The following is a 20,890-nucleotide window of genomic DNA, read 5'->3' on the forward strand; positions in this document are numbered from 1 at the left end:
CTATCTTATCAGACCATTCATCAATTACCTTAGAGCATCAGCATTCTTTTCTTGTTGGCGTTTAAGCCCTTCCTTAATTTTTTCTGGGCTAAGTGATATCTGGTTGATAGAAGGATTCGGTGACTGTTGAAGTAATTCTGCTATTGCAACACATGACTTTGGAATCTTATTGGGAAAAAAGAGAATTCTGTTACATACAACATGGATGAACCTTAAAAATGTTATGCTAAGCAAAATAAGTAACATTTTATGATTCCATTTATATGAAGTATCTATTTTTATATCTTTGTTTATTTGTTTTTATGTGGTGCTGAGGATAGAATCCAGTGCCTCACACATGTGAGGCAAGTGCTCTACTGCTGAGCCACAACCCCAGCCCTTGAAGTATCTATTTTTTAAAAAATATTTTCAGTTGTAGATGGACACAATACCTTTATTTTATTTACTTATATGTGGTGCTGAGGATTGGACCCAGCACCTCACAGGTACTAGGCAAGTGCTCTTTTACTAAGCTACAACCCCGGCCCTGAAGTATCTAGAAAGTAGAGTAGTGATTTCCAAGGGTTAGTGGTATGGGGGAATGGGAAGTGAAATTATTATTGGGTTCAGGCTTCTTTTTGGATGATGAAATCTTCTAGAATTGGAGCAATAACAGTTATATGACTGTGTGAATATATTTTTATGAACATACATGAATAAGATAACTACTAAAGGTAATTTTATGGCCCGTGACTTATATTTCAATTTAAATTTTTTTAAAAAGCATAGGGGTGGGGGTGTGGCTCAGTGGTAGAGCACTTGCCTTAGCAAGTGTGAGGCACTGGGTTCAATTTTCAGCACTGCATAAAATAAGTCCATTGACAACTAAAAGAAAAATTTAAAAAATAAAAAAAAATAAAAAGCACAATCTAGTAAAAATTGCAAATAGCAAGACTGAGTTTGATCAAAATGAAATACATTTAAAGCAGTGGGAAGGGATCTGAATCATAATCACCTTAGGAAAGGGGGATTCAGCTACTTTCAACCTTCTTTAATTCACCCTTACATTCTGAGGGGGTATGCCTATGGCATTTGAGAAGTTCTTAATATGATCTGCTACATCTCTCCATTTGCACACTAATGAACTTTATATTCTTACTTATTTTTATATTCTTTATATTTTTATATTTTATATATCTTTATATTCTTACCTATTTCAAAATCATTCAATTTTAATACCCCACACTATATAGAGTATGTTCATGCCAATGCATGCCTTTATACATGTACTTTTTTTTTGCATTACAATTCTTATTACACAAATATACCACAATTTTTCATCTGTTTATGTGTGTTATATGTGTAATAAGAATTGTAATGCATTCCGCTGTCGTGTATTTAAAAAAATAAAATCCATAAAACTAAAAAAAAAAACAAAACCCAAATTTCCAACAAAATGAAGGAATAAACTATTTTATTTAAAAATCCCACACTATAAATTATGAACCCAGAGGCCAATCTTTTACTACATTGGATATGACCAACCTCCTGTAATATAATCAACTTTTTGAAAAACGAGGCTATGAACACACACAAAATAACAGAGAACACAACAATGTAATAATCCACAGTTGCCTTTTGGTAAAAAATGGCCTGGCCCTCTCCTGTACATGCGCAAACTTGCTATTCTACCTTGTTATTTACAGTAATGATCAATAAAACCACAAAATGGAAACAGAAAACAAATGTCTTTTTTTAAATCGCTGCAGCTGGGTACAGTGGCACATGCCTATACTCCTAGCTACTCAGGAGACTGAGGCAGGAGGATCAAAAGTTCAAAGACACCCTCAGAAACTTAGTGAGGCCCTAGGCAACTTAATGAGACCCTGTCTCTAAAAATAAAAATATAAAAGGAATTGGGGACGGCCCAGTGGTCAACTGCATCTGAGTTCAATCCCCTTTGTTCCCCCCAGCCCACAAAGAAAAAAATCACTGCAAAAGCCACTAATATTATTGCTGAAAATATATCTGAAAAATAAAAGGCATTTATTTAAGTAAGGCAGTCTTTCCATTAAACTCAAATGAAAGACTCCCAGCTAGCTGGGAGCTTTCTCCCATCCACACAGTGTTTGCACCTAACCTCCGACTAGGAATGCCTGTCTGGAGAGGTGGAAATAAGTATGGGGCCTGTGGGAGGGCAGTGTACCATGCAGTGTGATGAGAGGAGCTTCCATAGCTGCTGCTTTCTGTGCATGATTTGCAGGAAAAATTTAGAATGCATAACAGTGGCAATTCATGATGAGATGTACTGCAAATCCTGCTATGGAAAAAAGTATGGGCCAAAAGGATATGGTTACAGCCAGGGCACTGGCACGCTCAACATGGATGGCGGTAAGAGGCTGGGCATCTAGCTACAGAGTGTTCAACCTCACAGGTCTACAACAAATCCAAACACTTCTAATCTGATCTGAAATACGGAGGTGCTGGGAAATGTTCAGGATGTGGGGATTCTGTTTATGCCGCCAAGAAGATAATTGGAGCTGGAAAGCCCTGGCACAAAAAATATTTTCAACATGCCCAATGTGAGAAGAGTTTTAAATTAATAACTCTGAGAAAGAAAGTGAAATCTACTGCAAAGGATGCTATGCACAAAGAAAAAAAAAAAAAAAGATGCTATGTTAAGAACTTTGGCTCTGAGGGATTTGGCTATGGCCAAGAAGCAGGAGCCCTGTTCTTGCTCAGTAAAGGTGGTAACCAAAAACTATGCATCGGACACTTGAGAATCTCTTCATAATCTAGACAGATGATTTTGTAACACTACTGTGAAATTCTACCAACATTAAGTGCTGTATATTACCCTGTACTTGGATAAGTTGGCTAACTTGTAGGAAGAGAGTACTGTATCCTTTTACTTAATTCATCAGCATTTTCAGGAAGCAATTCTTTATGTTTTACATAAAACTTTAGCTTAAAAAAAAAAAAACTCAAATGAAAAAATGTTTTTGCTTACTGTGAAGTCCAAGCCAATTGTTTCATATTGCCTGTGAATCTTTTCTGCAAGATCATCAAACAGTCTCACAATTGATGGCTTTTCTAGTGACATTGCTTGGCTAAGCCCTGAAGAAACAATTGCTGGCCACGTCTGCACAATACAGTCCCAATCATGAAGGTTTGCCAAACACACACCACTGTGATTTCCAAGGAGACAATACAAAGCACCCTGTAGGAAAAATTAAATTTATATGGAAAAGAAGAGACATTATTCAGTAGCAACAAACACATATTCATGTTGTTTTTAAATTTACAATGATTAAATGCTTGATATTGGTTCATAAAATAGGTTCACTAATTTAACATGTTACTTTTAGAACCTGAATTAGTGTTATCCACTAATACCTTTTCTAAGTCATTTAATAGAGGGTTTGCTGAAACAATGACTATTAATAAGGTAATACAGAAATATATGGCTGTTTCTAAGAACACAGATTCCAATCTAATATTCTTTTACTATTTCATAAAGGCCATGAAATGTGCCATTCAGTATCTTATGGCATAAGCCTTGAAATAATTTATTAAAAGTAATTAAAACCCAATTGGCAAGTATTTTACTAGGTATATAAAAACTTGGCTAATTATACTATAAACATTTTACTCATAAAAGTCCAATAACAGAATGAATCTGATGGCAGCAACTACACTTTCTTTTCTTTTTTAAGATGAGGTCTGACTATATTGCCCAGGCTGATCCCAAACCCATGGGCTCAAGTGATTCTCCTGAGTACTTAAGATCACAGGCCTATGCCATAATGTCCAATTTATTTAGAGGGTACCCTTTCTAAGATAACCTCTTTTCCATAAAAAAGAGTTATTAGTATCAAAACATTTTATTTGCAAAACATTCACTATAACTTGATTCCAATCTCCTTTCTTACCTGCCCCGTATGTATTTCATTCTTCTACAAGTTCTTCCTAAGGTCACTGATAACCTCAATTTTGCTGACCTAATAGATATTTTTCAATGTGGATCTCATTTCACCTCTCAAATTTTGTCCATATATACTGTTCTCAATAAATGCGGCCATATACTATCCAATGAGTCGGACTTTCTACAACATTCAATATTGGGGATCAGCAAACTTCTTCTGTTACAAGGCCTCTGTCACAACTTATCATCTCTGTCACTACAGCATGAAAGTAGCTACACATGATACAAAAACGAATGGACATGGTTGTGTTCCAATAAAACTTTATTTACAAAAGCAGTGTAGTAACTGACACTGGGCTATTTGATGATCAGTGCCTTACAATATAACTTCAAGGAACATGTTTAGAATGTTTAGTGCTCATCTTAATTCACTTTAGGAAGCTGTTGTTACTGAGTCATTCTTCTGGAAAGATCTCTCTGCCTTCTGTGATTCCTCCTCATTTCATGATAATGATAATTTTCTGACTTCTCCATCTCAAGCTCTTGGCTTCCAACAGTTTTGTGTGTTTTTTTTTTTTGGTTTTTTTTTTTTTTTTTTGCAGGAGGATGGTGTTCTTTTTTCAGATAGTATTTAACTATGAGGTACAGGCTGGGCTTAAATTCATAAGCTCAAGTGATGCTCTCTCCTAAACCTCCTGAGGAGCTGGGACTACAGGTACCTGTTCGACTTTGCATCTAAAAGAGCTTCTCAGTACACACCCCTTGGTCCTCTTCTCATTCTATTTCTAGGTTCTCCAACTGACATCCAAAGGTTTCAATTATCATCAGCATATACGGAAATGTTATCTTTAAATTCAGATGTCTAATTCCTTCTTGATATTGCCTCTTAGTTAACAGGAACCAAATTAAACATACTAATTCAATAGAGTCTGTTTTTTTCTCCCTCTCTGATATGCCAAATAACCAGTTATACAATCCAGAATTGACACCTCCTTTTTAGTACCCTCATATTAATTCACCAAGTCCTATCCATTCTCTCTCCTAAGTAACAATCAATCCATTTCTCTCTTATAAGTAATCAATGTATCTTATCTAGACTCTACTTCGTCTCTGAGATGTAATATTTGCCTTAAGTTATTTCCTTCTTTTTCTGCTCTAGTCAGATAAACTCACTCAGTTGCTACTCTCAACTTGGTAGTTTTTCATCCACCTTTCCCATGGTTCAGCTAGTCTACTCAATCACTACCACTCATAACTGTTTTACTCAAAAAAGTCTGCATCCTATATTTTCTCCATGATAATACTGATTACAATCATAGATAAATAAATAAATGATTATGAAGAAAAAATGAGATTGTAACTATTTAAAAGGTGAATTGTACCAGTGTCTTTCATTTACTTTTAAATATATCAAAAAATAAGATAGTAGGTGGGTAAATATGTGATAAAGCAAATATAAAATTTAAATATAGAACTGGCCTTTTGTTTTGCAGAGCTGGGGATCAAACCAAGGGCTTCATGGATGCCAGGTATACACTCTACCACTGAGTGACATCCCTAGCCCCAAAATATAGAATCTAAATGGTGCATACATGGAAAATTCTTCTCTATAGTTGAAATTCTGCTGAGCAAAACAAAAACATGAAATCCTGTACCTTAAATTGCTGTTGTGTGACATCTTGTCTGTCAGGACGTAAAAACTCCAAAACCAAGGGAATAATATCTCTGCAACAGAAGTTATATGCTCCTAAAGCAGCAAAAAATGTTTGCTGAGCCTTATTTCTGACCTGGAGGAAGTATTAAAAGCAAAGAACATAGATAAACTACAAAAGATTCCAACTGAATTATCAAAACCAAAGTGATAATTTTTGTGTCTAATAGAAAAATATGTTGAAGTACATACACCTCCCCTAAAAAAAAAAAAAAAAAAAAAGTAAATGATTACCAAAAGAAAAGCACATTGCCATCAACCACATTCATGGTTTAAAAGATTTGTACTGTTATAAATAGTTTGATAAAGCGGAGAATGAATGAGATCAATAATCATTCGTTAAGTAATGTAGCTAAAAATATGGCTAAAATTAAGCAGCAAACTAACAAACATTTTATTCTGAGTCACTCTACATAAGCAGTGTCAGATTTTCTCTTTTGTCCACACAGGAAAATTAAGACTTTTTCTAGGAGAAGCATAAGTGCAAAAGAAACAAAGAACTTGCAGACTTCTCAATGCAAACCTTAAGTATAAGCTTCATACATTTTGAACCCAAATATTCAGTAAAAAATTGTAACCTATGGGTCTAGTTCAATAGTAACAGATAAGTGATCAGAATAAAATAAACACATTCTATATATTTCAAATTCTTAAAACATTATTTTAGAAGGATCTGTGAAAAACTAGTCGCCTAATCTATATTACTTTACAGGGATAGAACAGTTCATTGTACATGAATCGCTCTGCTTTTTCTAGTTTTTGTGCTTGGAGGTTATTTCTTGGTCCTATGCTTAAAGAACTGACCCCCAAGTCTCCTGATAGTGGCTCCCTGAAACACAAGCATAATGCTGAGGAGGAATTATATGGCCTTCATACAGTAGCTTTCAAAACCTAATTAAGCAATCTCATGCTATACAATCTTTAAATAAAAAAAAATTTTTTTTGGAGAAGCAATTAATTACCGACAGTACAAGTAATGTTTTACTTAAAAAAAGAAAAAGAAAAAAAAAAGCTTAAGCTGGGCACAGGGGAGCAAGACTGTAATTCCAGGGACTCGGGAGGGTGAGGCAGGAGGATTGTGTGTTCAAAACCAGCCTCAGCAAAAGCAAGGTGACCTGTCTCTAAATAAAATACAAAATAGGGCTCAATGGTCAAGTGGCCCTGAATTTAATCCCTGGTACATTCTCCCCCCACAAAAACAATAACAACAACAACAAAAAAAACCCACAAAGTTTGAAAATATGTGGAATTTTAAAGGTATTTTCAATAACAATGAGTTTCAGGGAGCCTAAATATCAGTTATTGTTTTCTAACTTCTTGGTAGTTGCCTGTGGGAAAATTTTTAAACTCAATTGTTAAAATAGGGATATACCAATTCCATATAGTCAAATTAGAATGTGAATGTGGATAAGCCTTACCTGACTATATGAACTTGTAGATAATCGGAGAAGATCTCTGATCATATCTTGATGTATCTTTTTGTACTCACAACCCTCAACAGTTAGTGTTCGTAGCTAAGAAAACAACGATGTAAATCAGATCTTGAAATGTTTACTGAAAGTTCACTTAATTATGAAAATCACAACTAAATATTTATCTGGAAAACTGGCATTTTAAAAAGTTGTCATGACTCAAAAAGATATTTACCTCATGCTGCAGCATTACTCTGTCAATCAATAGTGCTCTGATATGTTGTTTTTTCCCATGAAGCTGGAAAATAAAGTAGTAAACACTTGAACATTTTTTCCTAAATGACTTCAACAATGAATTCCTCTGAATACTTAAAAAACAAAACAAAACAAACAAAAAACAGTTTGAAAAAGGTCCATGGGTGGCCAGGTGCGTGGTAAAAGTATTTCTTTCATTCAAAAGTCATTAGGCCTGGGGCTAGGGATGTGGCTCTGGTAGAGAGCATGCCTAGCATGTGCTAGGCCCCTAGTTCAATCCCTAGCACCACCAAAAAAAAAAAAAAAAAAAAAAAAAAAGTCATTAGACTTATGCTTAAAATATATATTATCTCAATTAATTTTATGGCTAATAAAAATCTCTTCCCTTTTAAATAGGCTGCTTATTTCTGACCATTTATTAATGAGAACCCATGCATGGGAGAACAAGAGTTGATCCTTATTCATTTAAATACTGAAAGTTCAAAAGCAGCCTTTCAAGAAAATTGCTCAATTCTATTAATGTCTATGAATAGCCCTTCTTGTTAAGTGCATAGGTATACTATGGAATATATCTTTTATATTTCTAAAAATCATCATGTAACCTTTTGCCCCCACAATCTTCCACCCAGTCACCAAAGATAAGACACTTGAGACTCAGATTATTACTCACAGCTTTACCACATTAAAATACCCATAGTTCTATCTTTTTCAAAACACACTTATCTCCATCCTAATACCAGTGACTAGATACAGACTCTGTTTTTTTCATCTTGCCTATTATGATTCAACTGCACTCTCAGTTTCTACTCTCAATCTCTTAGTATTTACTTTTCACTGAGGTTGCAGAGCTTTCCAATATTCAATTAGATAGTTAAAGAACTTTTAGGGTTAGGAACGTAGTTCTTGGAAGAACATTTGCTTGTCTACAACAGCTAGCACAATTAATATACAAGCTTTATAGATTCAACTTCAGTAAAAGTCTCCCATAGAAGAACATTGCTATAAACAGTTTTCCACTTAGGTTCTCTTTCTTCTGTGCTCCCAGAGAAGCTTACAATAACTCCTACTGGAGCTCAAATATAACACAAGATGTATCTTCCTCAGATTACACAAAGTTCATGCCTGTGGACAATTCCTCCTAGTTTTTTTATTTCTTTACATTCTCACAAGACAGCCCAAATGCTGTTGTCCAAATTCCTATGGAGAGTTCACAGATGGATCATGGAAAGTGACAGATGATTCTGAATTAGTAAAATACACTATTTTTTTAGGATTCATGTGATCTGTACCATAATGTTTTTATCCTTTATGCAATATTTTAAATCTATTTTTACTTCTAGGGGAAACTTCTTCTGTATGATAAATAAAAATATACAAATTAGGGCTGTTAAGCATCTCTTCAAAAAAAAAAAAAAAAATTTACTCAGACTGACCCGATTTTCCATTGATTTCTTTACTAAGTTAAAACTTTTCCATCTAGAGTCAAATTCATGCTTGTGAGATCCTTGGAATTGTAAAAGGTCTCCAACAATCTGTGAAAAAAGAATTTCAAATTTTATTTACAAATCATGAAGGTAAGCGTGATCATATTAATTATAGAACTATAATATGGAAAACATACCTTTATGATTAGAAATAATGACTTGGTATCATCTTCTGAATTATCAAGTATGTGGTCTACAAAGGGAAAAGAAAAATATTTGGTTAAAATATTTTAAATTACTAGAAAAACCCCAATCCATTGATTCAGGAAGAAAACACTGCCCAATATCCTCACAATTTAAAATAATACATGTTAAACAAAAACACATGCTATAGAATTAAATTCATAAACATCTATTAGTATGGATAAATGGAATATACACACACACACACACACACACACATATATATATATACTTACTAAGAAGTTTCCTTATGACCCTAGCAATTGCTTCTCGGTGGTTCTCTCTGGATAGATCTGTTTTTTAAAAAAACAAGAGAAGGATCTTTAGAATGTTCCTCACACTACTGAATTTCATATCAATAGTTTATGTTAAGGTATAAAGCTGGGCATTGTGGCCCACACCTATAATGCTAGCTTACTAGAGAGGCTGAGGCAGAAGGATCACCTTGTTTGAAAATAAAATAATACAAAAAGGCTGACAGATGTAGGTCAGTGGTAGAGCATTTATCTAACATGCTAGGACTTTGTTTGTTTTTAATCCCCAGTACTGTGGGGGCAGGGAGAGAAAGCAGAAAAAAAGAAGGGAGAAGCAGAAAAGGAAATGAATATAACACATAGGCAAAATCCAAATGGTTGTGCTTTTTATCACAGTTGGATTAATGACTAGTCATGACACTGAATAACTTTCAAAACAGCCATGTTTAAACCTGGGAGGCTCAGGCAGGAGGATAACAAGTTTAAGGTCAGCTTCTGAAAATCAGCAAGACCCTGTCTCAAAATAAAAACAAAACAGGCTGAGTGTATAGCTCAGTGGTGGAATGCCCCAGGTTTAATCCCCTGTACATTATAGAACATTCCACATATCATAAGATGACTAGCTTACAAAATTTTGTTAGTGGGAAGGTGAAGAAAGCAAGATGGAAAAGGAGAGAAAAAACATCTCTGTGGGTATTTCCAATGCTCTAATCACTAACTAGAAAACACAAATGTACAGAATTTCTGGACCCCAAATCAAGCAATTTTACTTTATCAATTAATGTATGTAAATGACTCTAGTAATAATCCACCTGTACAGAAGTGTGCTAAATTTCTGTTAATGTTGGATTCGGAATATTAACACATAAAATATTTAGTCTATTCTTAATTTCAGGGGAAAAATTAGGCACTGTGGCTTGAATCTAGAGTCTTGAACATGCTAAGCAAACACTCTACCATAGAGTTACATCCCCAGCCCAGTTTCATATATATATTAATAAAAAATTTAACATTTGGAGGTGTAGCTTCTGGTAGAGCACTTGACTTAACATGCACAAGGCCCTGGGTTTGTTCCCCAGAATGACATACACATAAAATAAAAATGTAACTTACTTTAACAGAAAGATACAAAGATTATTAGAAAATAAGGGTCATAATATTATCATTTACATCAAGTGTATCAGTCTCAAGAAGAATTTTAAACATAAGTAAACCCTCTGATATAGGAAAACATGCCTGTCTGCTCAGAAAGTATTCATATTCACTGACACAATTTCTATCTTTTACGAATTATTGTTTATATAATTTTCCATTTTCACCCAAAAATGATTACTGTGAAATTCATTCATTTTATGAATCAAAGAAAGTTTAGGAAAATCAAAATTACAAAACTATTCAATTTTAATCCTAATAGACAAAAATAGTTCTCACATTTTCACTCAGATTAGGGCTCACATACCATATTCAAGTCCAGTGTACAACTTCGTCTCCTCCAAGGACACCATACTTGGTACCCTGTATAGAAACAAGAGTGCTTCCATTTATTGATAATACCAATAAAAGAGATGAAAGGGGAAAAGTCTCATCACTAAAATATTTAAAATAACAGAAAGATAATGATCTTTTAACACAAAGACTTCCAATCTTCAATATTTCAATTCTTTAAACTTCCGAAGAGTAATGCTGTCTACTTCAGTAAGAACCATATTAAAGAAAATATAAACTTAGTGTCTTCAGGGTAAAAATTCATCTCCCAAAAGGAACAGAATATCATTAATTCAATATTCAAATGTAAAAGCTTAAATCTGATGATGATAAATATTTATACAAAGAAATTTTGGCTTCATTAATTATATAATAATGGTTAAAACTCAAAATTTTATTCCAGTATATACATATAGCAGAACAATTTTATATACTTATTATCTCCCTTTTAAAACTAGCAAAAATGGATATGTCCTAATATCTACAGTGAAATGCTACTGCTTTTTAAGAAACTGACATGTAAAAATACTGCATTTCCTAAAGATCTCCCACAAAAATTGTTATCAAAACCAGACGCAGCTAGTCAAATCATTAAAAGGTTAAAAGTCACCTTTGTGTATGTGAACAGAGAATAAGAATCTATGCATCTGAAATATATGTTTTCATCAATGAACAGTATACTTCAATTTTCAACATTTTATTTCAAAATAATGAGATTCAATCTAATAGCTGGGTTTAAACTAAGATGATGCTTTCTAAAACGAGGAACATGGATATGAACACCAAAGAAGCATGAACAGAGAGCAGGTCCAATACAAGGCTAATTAATAAATAGAAATTATAACATTATTATTCATCATCAATGAATTGTGCAGCTCTTAACATGAAAATACACCCAACATACCCCCCGCCACAGTATTGAAATTAAATGAGTTATGAGTTATCTCTATTTTAAAAACGTTATGATTACATAAATGACAGTTATTTAAATATGTTCCTCACATAATCTGGTGCCTAGGATAGCAGTAACACTTTCCCAGGTTTCAAAACCAAACTACAGAGTAAAAACAAAGAATGGCTTCTTTTTCTCTAATTCACTTCAAAGTTCACTAATACTTTATTGTAAAATATGCTAATTTGCTTTTCTGAGACTTTTAAGTTCAAATTTACTAAACTTCTAAGAAGTTTCAATCTCTGGCAACTTGCAAAATTAAGCATCTTGTAAATATAATCCAAAAATATATCTAAAATCTATCTACTAAAAGGTAAAATCAGTTTCTTTTACAATGAACTTCAAGTCTATTGAAATTAGATTTCACTAATTAAAGAGAAAAGATCTGTGCTCAGAGTAACATGCTCCTCTTTCCTGCTAGAACACATATTGTCATGGATGCCTCTTCACAGATGCTACAAACCTAAATGATTTTCTAAAATAGAAATACAAGTCTATCTCACCCAGCATTATACCTAATACCATAGGTAACTGAATCAAGCATGAATTTTAATCAGTCCCATTATTCTTACAAATAAGAATAAAAAGCAATCTATAGTACATTAGTCTCCAAAATTTTTTTTATATCAAACAAGATTATCATTAATATTATCACTTGAAATGCATACAATAAAAACATGTGAAGTGCATTTCTGGCTCCAGTACTGTAATCACATTCAAAACAAGTTTCATCTAAGAGGCCTAATGCTAATTTCTTTAATCTATGTATCGCTTTGAATTAATTTCCAATCAGAAAATTTCAAGAAATATTATCATTTATGCTATTTTCAAAAGATGGCACCTTGTACATGACTTTAAAATATTTACTTCCTCTGCTTTAAAAACCTGAAATTTATATAGATAGATAATGTGTTCAGATATACATTTCAATAATTCTGTCATCTACCACAAGTTCCTTTGATGCCAATTTATCTAAGATTCAGTTTTAATTTGATCTCCTTATCTACCCCAAATTAATTAAACACCAACTGCACTGGCATGTTTTATAGCAAACATTTGTTGGTAAGTATAAATAGATATTTAAATTAAATATTTCTTCTGATCTTTAACCAAATAATTTTGTAAAAGAAATCTCTATTACCCAAGAAATATATGAAAAATTTGTATATATACATATCTATTCTTCCCTCCCTCCCTCTCTCTTTCTTTGTGGCTGCCTTAGAAGTCTACATGCACCTAGAATGTACTCACTGATATTTAAAACTGTTTTAGGAATAGGGATCTAGTCTGTGGTATGGCCCTTGTCTATCATGTTTGAAGCCCTGGGTTTGATCTCCAACATCACAAATAAAATAAAATAAAAATAAAACTACTCTTATCAATTATGTATATGTTCTTAGCTGAACAGACTGCTGGAGAGCAGATCTATGTTCTGATTGAAAGGTATAGTAGCATCTATAATTTAAGTCAATTACCATCATTCGTCTTCAAACTACTATCATTTGACCTCTTGAACTAAACAAAATTCTAAAAAATAACTCCAATGTAAAATACTATAAATAATACCATCTATACAATAATAATATTAAACCAGTTTCACAGCTCCCAGACAGTAGCAGACCACCCAATTTATAACAATATGGATTAAAATGTTTGAATGACTTAAAAGACTTATGAATTTTCCACTATTGTGTTATTTGTATCACTAGATGGCAATCTTCTTTAGATTTGGTTAGAGTAGAATAATCACTGGTGAGAAAGAGAGAATGGTAAAAAAAGGAAGTACCAACTAATCACAAAAGCAAATTACACAATACAAATAAAAAATGCAAATGAAGATTAAGTAAATTGGCGTGTAACAGCTATATGCAATAATATAAAATTTTTCCTGTTTCTGTTTAAGAACATCTTACCCTTCCCAAATATCCCTCCCCTTCCAAATGAAAACAAACAAAAGACATAAAACCAATTCACTAACAGGATTTTTCCCCCTTTAAAGATACAAGTATCTCACAAGCCTCTGTTGGCCTATTTTTGTGTTCTGTTCCCAATTCAATCCTTGAGCATCAATCACTGCCATAAACACAATTGGTTCTTACTCTACCATGTGAACAAAGGGTTGTTAAGGAATGAGAAACTTTTTATACTAGGAGATTTAAAATTACTCTCAAAATAGAAACTATTTCCACATCTGACACACAAAGCTTTTTAAAAAAATCAATGAAAACAGTCAGAAGGTGAAATAAGCAGAAAACAGGGTTACTCACCGTGGAGTAGTAACTGTTTCCTTTTCTGTGTGCAGCTTCCCCAGCAGAGCTGGGTAGTTTCCTGGAGGTGCCAAGAGAGGTTAGCTAGCCCTGCCCCTCATTGCAAAAGCAACACATCCTTTCACATATCAATGAATTGGTCTCACTCTTAGACCTAAGAATTTTATTATTATTATTATTTTTTTTTTTTTAGTGAAAAGTTAGTAAAAACTGAGAGCCTAAGAATAATTTAACTAAGAATGATTTAATAGATCTATCAGAGAAAAGGGGGCACAAAGTAAAGATGTATTTTGAGATGAAAAATGGTAACTCCTCTACCTTGAGTAACCCTGTTTTTTTTAAGATGTTAGTTCTGTGTATGCTGTGATAGCTGATTAGGCCTCAAGAGATTAAACAAGAGTGGACTGAAAAAGGAGAAAATGACAATTTCAGAATTAAAGGCAAGTGTCTAAAACTCCTGTATTACTGGAAAGACATGATCCAACTTCCACAACTACAAAGGTAGAACCATGAGTATAAATTATACCCCTAACAATTCTCTTAAAAAATTAACTGAAAGTTCCAAGAGCAAAATAGGGAGATTCCACTTTAAGATTAATTCAGCAACCTGCAGTATCTAACAAAACTGTTAAAAATTTAAATTAAGGTATACTAAACTAAAAAATTTTACCCTTGAGTACTCTCAAGATCCTTATTATACCCATACTTGACAACACTGTAAGTTTATAGTAAGAACAAGAATTTAGTAACTCTACACTGCTAAAGACCCAAAATTACAATGAGGACACCATTAGGTAGGTCATTCACTTTTATACTCAGGATTTAGCTTTTAATTTTTTGTCAGTTTCCAATCACACAGCACATAAAATAGGTTTTCAAATTTAGCAGCAATCTCCCTAACAAGGAGATTAAGACCACACCACATACTCAAATATATTAGGAACGAAAATTAGATTTACTTATAGGTTAACCCAAAAGTAAACTAAGCTTCTACTTTATCATTACTGTAATTTCCCAGAAGACAACTAGTATACCACAAATACATACAGAAGGGAAACAATACTGACTAATCTGACTGACAGTAATTATAGAAGTTAGAATATTTTACCCAACTAAAACTTAAATGATAAATGTTTAAATAAAAAAAAAAACTTGAGTTGCTATGTACTTCTCAAAACTGATCTAATTTTTCAGAAGACAAATAGCATCTCATAATTCCACAATCAAGTTGCCATTAACGAGGTATTTTCTTAAGCATCTCAGGCAATACACTTTAGCATTCATAACAAATATGCATCCTCTGCTCTCCCATCTAGCACAATTGTCCTCTGCTTCTATGGAGTAAGTAATGTCCTCAGTCAAGTCTTCTCTTCTGTTTTAAACTGACCTGTGGAAAATCTATGAATTATACTACACATATTCTTTCTTCTCACTAAGCAGTGCAATTTTATATCATGGAACAATGAAGTGATCACTTATTTTATTAGATTTTTTTTTTCAAATAAAGCTAGACAGTAGATTTTTACCAAGTATTAAACTATAGTAGAATAAGCATTATAGCTATTTTAAAGGCTATTTTTATGAAACAACTTCTTCAAAAAAAAAAAAGTCAAAATGTTATATATAGGACACAAACTATAAAATGGAAAGAATTCTGCTAAGACCTACTTAAAAGTTAAAGGAAGACTTTATAAACTCCCTCTTTTGGCAATTCAAATGAAAAGACAGGATTGTTTATTTTAGATTCTACTTTATATAATTAGCCTACATAAAGTAACTACAAAAAAAAACCTTAATATATATTAGTTGATAACCTACAAATATTGAAGTTTAGAAAATATTTTATATTTTTTATTTTAAAATGCACTTCAATATATTATTATTTTTGTTATTGAATATACTTAATATGATTTCATTATATTACAGAAGATTTTAAGAAACAAAACTTTTCCATTTAAATTTATCTTCCCTTTTCAACTTTTTTGGGAAAACTGCTTAAGATATAGTAACAATTTCATAGCTTATAATGAATAGTAATATGGACTATTTATTCTACGGTATTTAAAATTTTCAGGATATATTCTTTTCCTTATTGAAAATGGATTTCATTATATAAAAAATCTAATTGGCTTTATAATAAATAATCAAATACATGAGCTTCTATCATAATGAACATCTACTTAAAAGGACACAGATTTTTCACTTCTGCTCACTATTATAGTGCACATGGCATAAATAGACCAATATCCTAATATAAACCACAAGGAAAACCTATAAATATCTTTAGCTGACCCTTTTGCAATTGCATCCTGATGATCATTCAGTACTAAAAATTTTCTACCCCAGAAGATACGTGCTTTTCCTCTTACATATGTTATTGGTTTAAATGACCATGATTCTCACTGTCAATAATTTCATATAGAACTCAATTTACTGATATACTAAATTTGTTACGTGTAAATTAACTTTTTACATGCCATAAAATGATTAAGTTATTATTTTTACACTAAGATCATCAAGGTGGGGTGAAAAGAGAGGATCAAAGAAATGTCTATAGGCCTCTTATTTTTAAAATATTGTTTAAAATCAATCTTTTTTAAAAATAAAGTTTTATATATAATCTCAATTATAAATAATAAATTATATATATAATTTCAATTATAAAACTCATAAAACCCAAAAGTTATTTTAAGAATCTGAAAAAATTCCCAGGCAAACTTAAAACAATTTTCCTTAACCTAAAATGACCCTACATCTTCTTAAACTTAACAAATAATCTAAAAAGTTTAATGGCTGTGCATACAAAGTTTTCAGAGTGACATGAATGGGAATTATAGAAACCAGGAATGACCAGCAGTAGGGATTATGACTCTAAAAAATGTCTATACAAAATATGAAAAAGACAAGTAAACTATATTTTTAAACAGCTCCTTGAAGCTTTTTTAAGATTTTTGTTGCAAAATCAGCAAATACTTCTCCCTTTTTTGTGTATTCTGAAGAGTTATTTATTCATTTTAATGTGATTTTCAACCTTGCTCAGTAATAAGATGTTGAAAAATGAAGCTCTTTAGATTACTGAAACTAGTAATTATCTGCTTCTAAAACTTAAGCTATCACATCCTGATTTCATTCTAACTCAGTTTTTTCAGCTTAAATGGTAGCATGAAGAATGAATTGAGAAATTCATAATAGTAGAATGCTGAAAAGCAATTAAAATAATACAGTTCAAATTCATAATACTGAAGAAATTTTTATTAAAAACAATCCATATATTTTTGTGCTATAAAATTCTAAAGCAATGTTGACTGCAGGCAAAAGAAAGAAGCATCCTCGCTCCCCCATTTTAGAGAAAGAGTATTTACTTAGTAACTCAGTAAACTAACAGATGAACCGAGTATATCCACTCTTTCTTTTTTTCTTTCTTTCTTTTTTTTTTTTTTTTTTTGCCAGTACGAGGGATAGAACCCAGGGATACTTTCGGCCTGAGCTTTAGTCCCAGCCCTTTTTATTTTTATTTTGAGACAAGGTCTCACTAAGCCCAGGCTGGCATCAAACTTGCAATCCTCCTGCTTCAGCCTCCAAGCTGTTGGGATTATACTCATGCGCTGCCACACCCAGCTCACATTAATACTTTTTAACTCACAAACATCCAGTTGTTCTTTTGATATCATTATAAAAATCTAAATAAAGGCTTTAAAAGTTTAGAGACCTAAATTATGACTTAGATATTGTTGACCTAACAATTACGAATAAAAAAGGTTAAAGTAATACAGGAACAACAGCAAAAATACACCATCAGTAGGTCATTAAGTGACTCAAACTTAAAATGTATGCCAAATGGAAAAACAGTATTAAATAAATAGTTATTTTTACTTACAAATTAGTAACTGGATCTCCTTTCAGTGGAGGTAGGAGGTTCCCTGAGCCAATTAAACAGTTGTGCACTATAGTCAGACTCTGTAGAATATCATCTCTAGATAAGAGGAAAAAAATATTATCATGTTTTAGAAGATTCCAAAATTCTCATTAAATAAGATTTCTAGAGTCTTAAAACATACAAACTTTATCAAAAGGGGATATATAAAATTACATCTTCAGTTTACCAACTTAATTAAAAGTATAGGATAATTAAAGCTGCAGATGTACATCAGTGGCAGAGCATTGCCTAGCGAGCACAAGGCCCTGGGTTTGATCCTCCAAAATATTCTGTTTCAAATAATATTGAACAATTAAATATATTTATTGTTAATACTAGACCTACCTGCATTTAAACAGGCTCTAAATAATAATAACAAGTGAAACTGTCCTTTGTGTAGTGACTCTTTCAACCACTACCACTAACAATAGGGGTAAACAGCACTGCAGAAGATCTTCCAGCTTAATCCTTATCACCCCCCACCCCATTCTGGGGACTGAGAATTGAACCCAGGGCCTTGAAGGGCTAAGTAAATCAGTTAGATCCTGCCTCCATTTAAATATAAAGAGGAAAAAAATAAATAAATAAATAAATATAAAGAGGGCTGGGAATGTGGTTCAGAGGCAAAGCACCCCTGGATTCCATCTCAAGTACCCCCCAAGAAAGAACCTTTCAAAAATTCAGACTATCAAAGTCTAATGGTCTCAAAGTAACTATTTCTTGTTAAACACCTATACAAGAAAAAAAAAAAAAATCACAGAAATATTTCTCTAAATAACATTAACATCAACAATGTGAATTACTAAAAAGAAATAACAAAATCTAAACTCAGTCAAGGAAAAAGGGATTTTTCTTTCAAAGGTATATATCTACGCACTTTCAAAAGAAAGAAGTCAAATTGCTAAACAAAAAACAGTTTCTACTACAAATTAGGATGAAAAAACCCTGAGTTTTCTTTTTAAAATGTTTAAATCTTGCTCAACTTTGTTATACCACACTATTTCAAATGTTTTTTTAAGTACATTTATGGCAGTTTTCAAAACAGTGAATATAAATACATCAGATATGCCCACAGAAAAGAGAAAAGCATAAAGATTCTTTTAGATCGCAATTAAATGATACTGATTAATTATAAAAGAAAGCCAACCTAGACATTTCAAGTTCTCCATCCCCACAACGCTGAAGTTTGTCGAGCTCAGGCTGAAGAAAGGAGTCCAACAAATAGAAAGCAAAAGAAACTTCCTCTGAAGATGGAACATGCCACTGAATTCCTAGATTCCACAAGTCCCCAGGCTTACCCCAATCCTAGAAAAGAACATTTCTTAATTACCTTGAGAAGCTGAAAATAAACATGTCTAAAATGATTTAAAGGGCTTCAAAGAAATAATCCAAACCTAACCAAATAATATGCAAAAAGAGTGGCATATCACCATAAACATCGCAAACATCGTATCACCCTTTCATTACCACTTGTAAAAAAAAAGGATCACAGGGCTGGTGTGGTGGCACCCCCACATGTGTAATCCCAGTGATTCAGGAGGCTGAGGAAGAAAAATCACAAATTCGAGGCCAGCTTTGGCAACTTAGTAAGAGGCTGTCCCAAAAAAAGTTTAAAAGGAGTGGGAGCTAGGGGTTGGCCATGATGTCACACATCTATAATCCTAGCTACTTGGGAGGCTGAGATAGGAGGACTGTAAATCTCAGAAGGGCCCCATCTCAAAAAATGAAAGGGCTGGGGAAGTAGCTCAGTGGTAGAGTGCTCTTGAATTCAATCCCTACTATACACCCTTGCCTCACAAAATGAAAGATTTGGGAAGTTCAGTGGTAGAGTGCTACCATGCTCAAGGTCCAAGTTCAATCCCCAGAGCCACAAAATAAATAAATACATAAATTAAGTATCTAAAATGCTGTAAGCTCAGTGACAGAGCACTTGCCTAGCATGCAACAGGCCCTAAGTTCAATACTCAGTACCATTTAAAAAGAAAATTCACCTCGAAGAGCCACTTAACATTATATTAAAAAGAGTGACAGCAAGTTTATGTGCAGTTAGTTAGTGAAACAACAAAATTACACAGAATTACAGAATTATACATGGCAAACCAAGTTGTTTTATGTATAAACAGAAAACTAGAGTTTTAGCTCTATTTGAAGTGAGACACAAGTTTAATACATTATAACAATAGTTTTAATAATTTATTTTAAAACAAAAAACTGAAATCTCTATATACAAGAAAAGAAACACATTTTGAATTGCTCAGGAAATGAAGCCAATTTATTCTTATATCCTAAATTATTTAAAATGCTTGCCTTGATAGGAAAGTATTCAGAAGGAGGTTTGTCAAAGCCACCTGGTACACTGCAGTATTCTGTAGGGTAGATAAGTGTAGTAGAACGAAGAAGATGATGCAAAAGGTTACAAGACAGAGTGTAACCCTGCTTACAGGTTAAATGTAGGGTTCTTTGGAGAATCTTTACAAGCTGCTCCCTATAAAGAAGCAACTTCTTCCCATCCACTCGGGTAATCTAAAAATAGGGGGGGAAAAAAGAGTTGAAGATATTTTAGTTAAAAGATCAACAACAAATAATTAATGCAAAATTCAGTGCTTAGCCACTAAAGTAGCCTTAAAATAGTGCTTCTTAAAAATGAGTTTAATTTAGGATTGCCATTTAAACTGTAATCTAATAATTTAATTCTATTTAGACATTAAAACACATTTTCTGAGCTTAGGCTTTCATGTGCCAAAATAATATTCCTTTCAAAAGGGTCTATCTCTGGTTGGGGATGTAGCTTAGAGGTAGAGTACTTGTTTGGAATATATAATGCCCTGGCTTTTATCCCTAGTACCACAAAGAAGGGAAGGAGAGAAAGAAGGAAGGGGGGATGAAAAGAAAAAAATGAAAAGGGGAAATGGGAAAAGAAAAAAGAATGGGTATCTATCTTTTAAGAGACGAAACTTAAACTGTTGAACTGTCTCATAATGGAAACTGAAATTTGACTGATGGCCAAATTTTATATCTGAATGATTCCAAAAAAATTTGCAATTAATGAGTTGTTCACACCAGAGTT

The 20,890-nt window shown here is 32.8% G+C and overlaps 1 protein-coding gene and 1 pseudogene across 1 annotated transcript in view; one reads left to right on the forward strand and one right to left on the reverse strand.

The window, feature by feature from the left end:
• Positions 1 to 20,890, reverse strand: part of Psme4 (proteasome activator subunit 4) — a 97,680-nt gene that overhangs the window by 31,863 nt on the left and 44,927 nt on the right. Inside the window, exons 18-29 of the mRNA XM_076833980.2 lie at positions 20,131 to 20,346; positions 18,971 to 19,128; positions 17,785 to 17,880; positions 10,663 to 10,718; positions 9,186 to 9,242; positions 8,904 to 8,959; positions 8,716 to 8,814; positions 7,263 to 7,325; positions 7,034 to 7,129; positions 5,560 to 5,691; positions 2,990 to 3,199; positions 29 to 165 (exon numbers count right to left, since the gene is read on the reverse strand). Of these exons, the coding sequence (XP_076690095.1) occupies positions 29 to 165; positions 2,990 to 3,199; positions 5,560 to 5,691; positions 7,034 to 7,129; positions 7,263 to 7,325; positions 8,716 to 8,814; positions 8,904 to 8,959; positions 9,186 to 9,242; positions 10,663 to 10,718; positions 17,785 to 17,880; positions 18,971 to 19,128; positions 20,131 to 20,346 (1,376 nt within the window). The remainder of the gene's footprint in view (positions 1 to 28; positions 166 to 2,989; positions 3,200 to 5,559; positions 5,692 to 7,033; positions 7,130 to 7,262; positions 7,326 to 8,715; positions 8,815 to 8,903; positions 8,960 to 9,185; positions 9,243 to 10,662; positions 10,719 to 17,784; positions 17,881 to 18,970; positions 19,129 to 20,130; positions 20,347 to 20,890) is intronic.
• Positions 2,275 to 2,773, forward strand: LOC143380671 (cysteine and glycine-rich protein 2-like; annotated as a pseudogene).

Source organism: Callospermophilus lateralis, chromosome 14 (genome assembly GCF_048772815.1).
Source record: "Callospermophilus lateralis isolate mCalLat2 chromosome 14, mCalLat2.hap1, whole genome shotgun sequence".
In the NCBI taxonomy this organism is placed as follows: Eukaryota; Metazoa; Chordata; class Mammalia; order Rodentia; family Sciuridae; genus Callospermophilus; species Callospermophilus lateralis.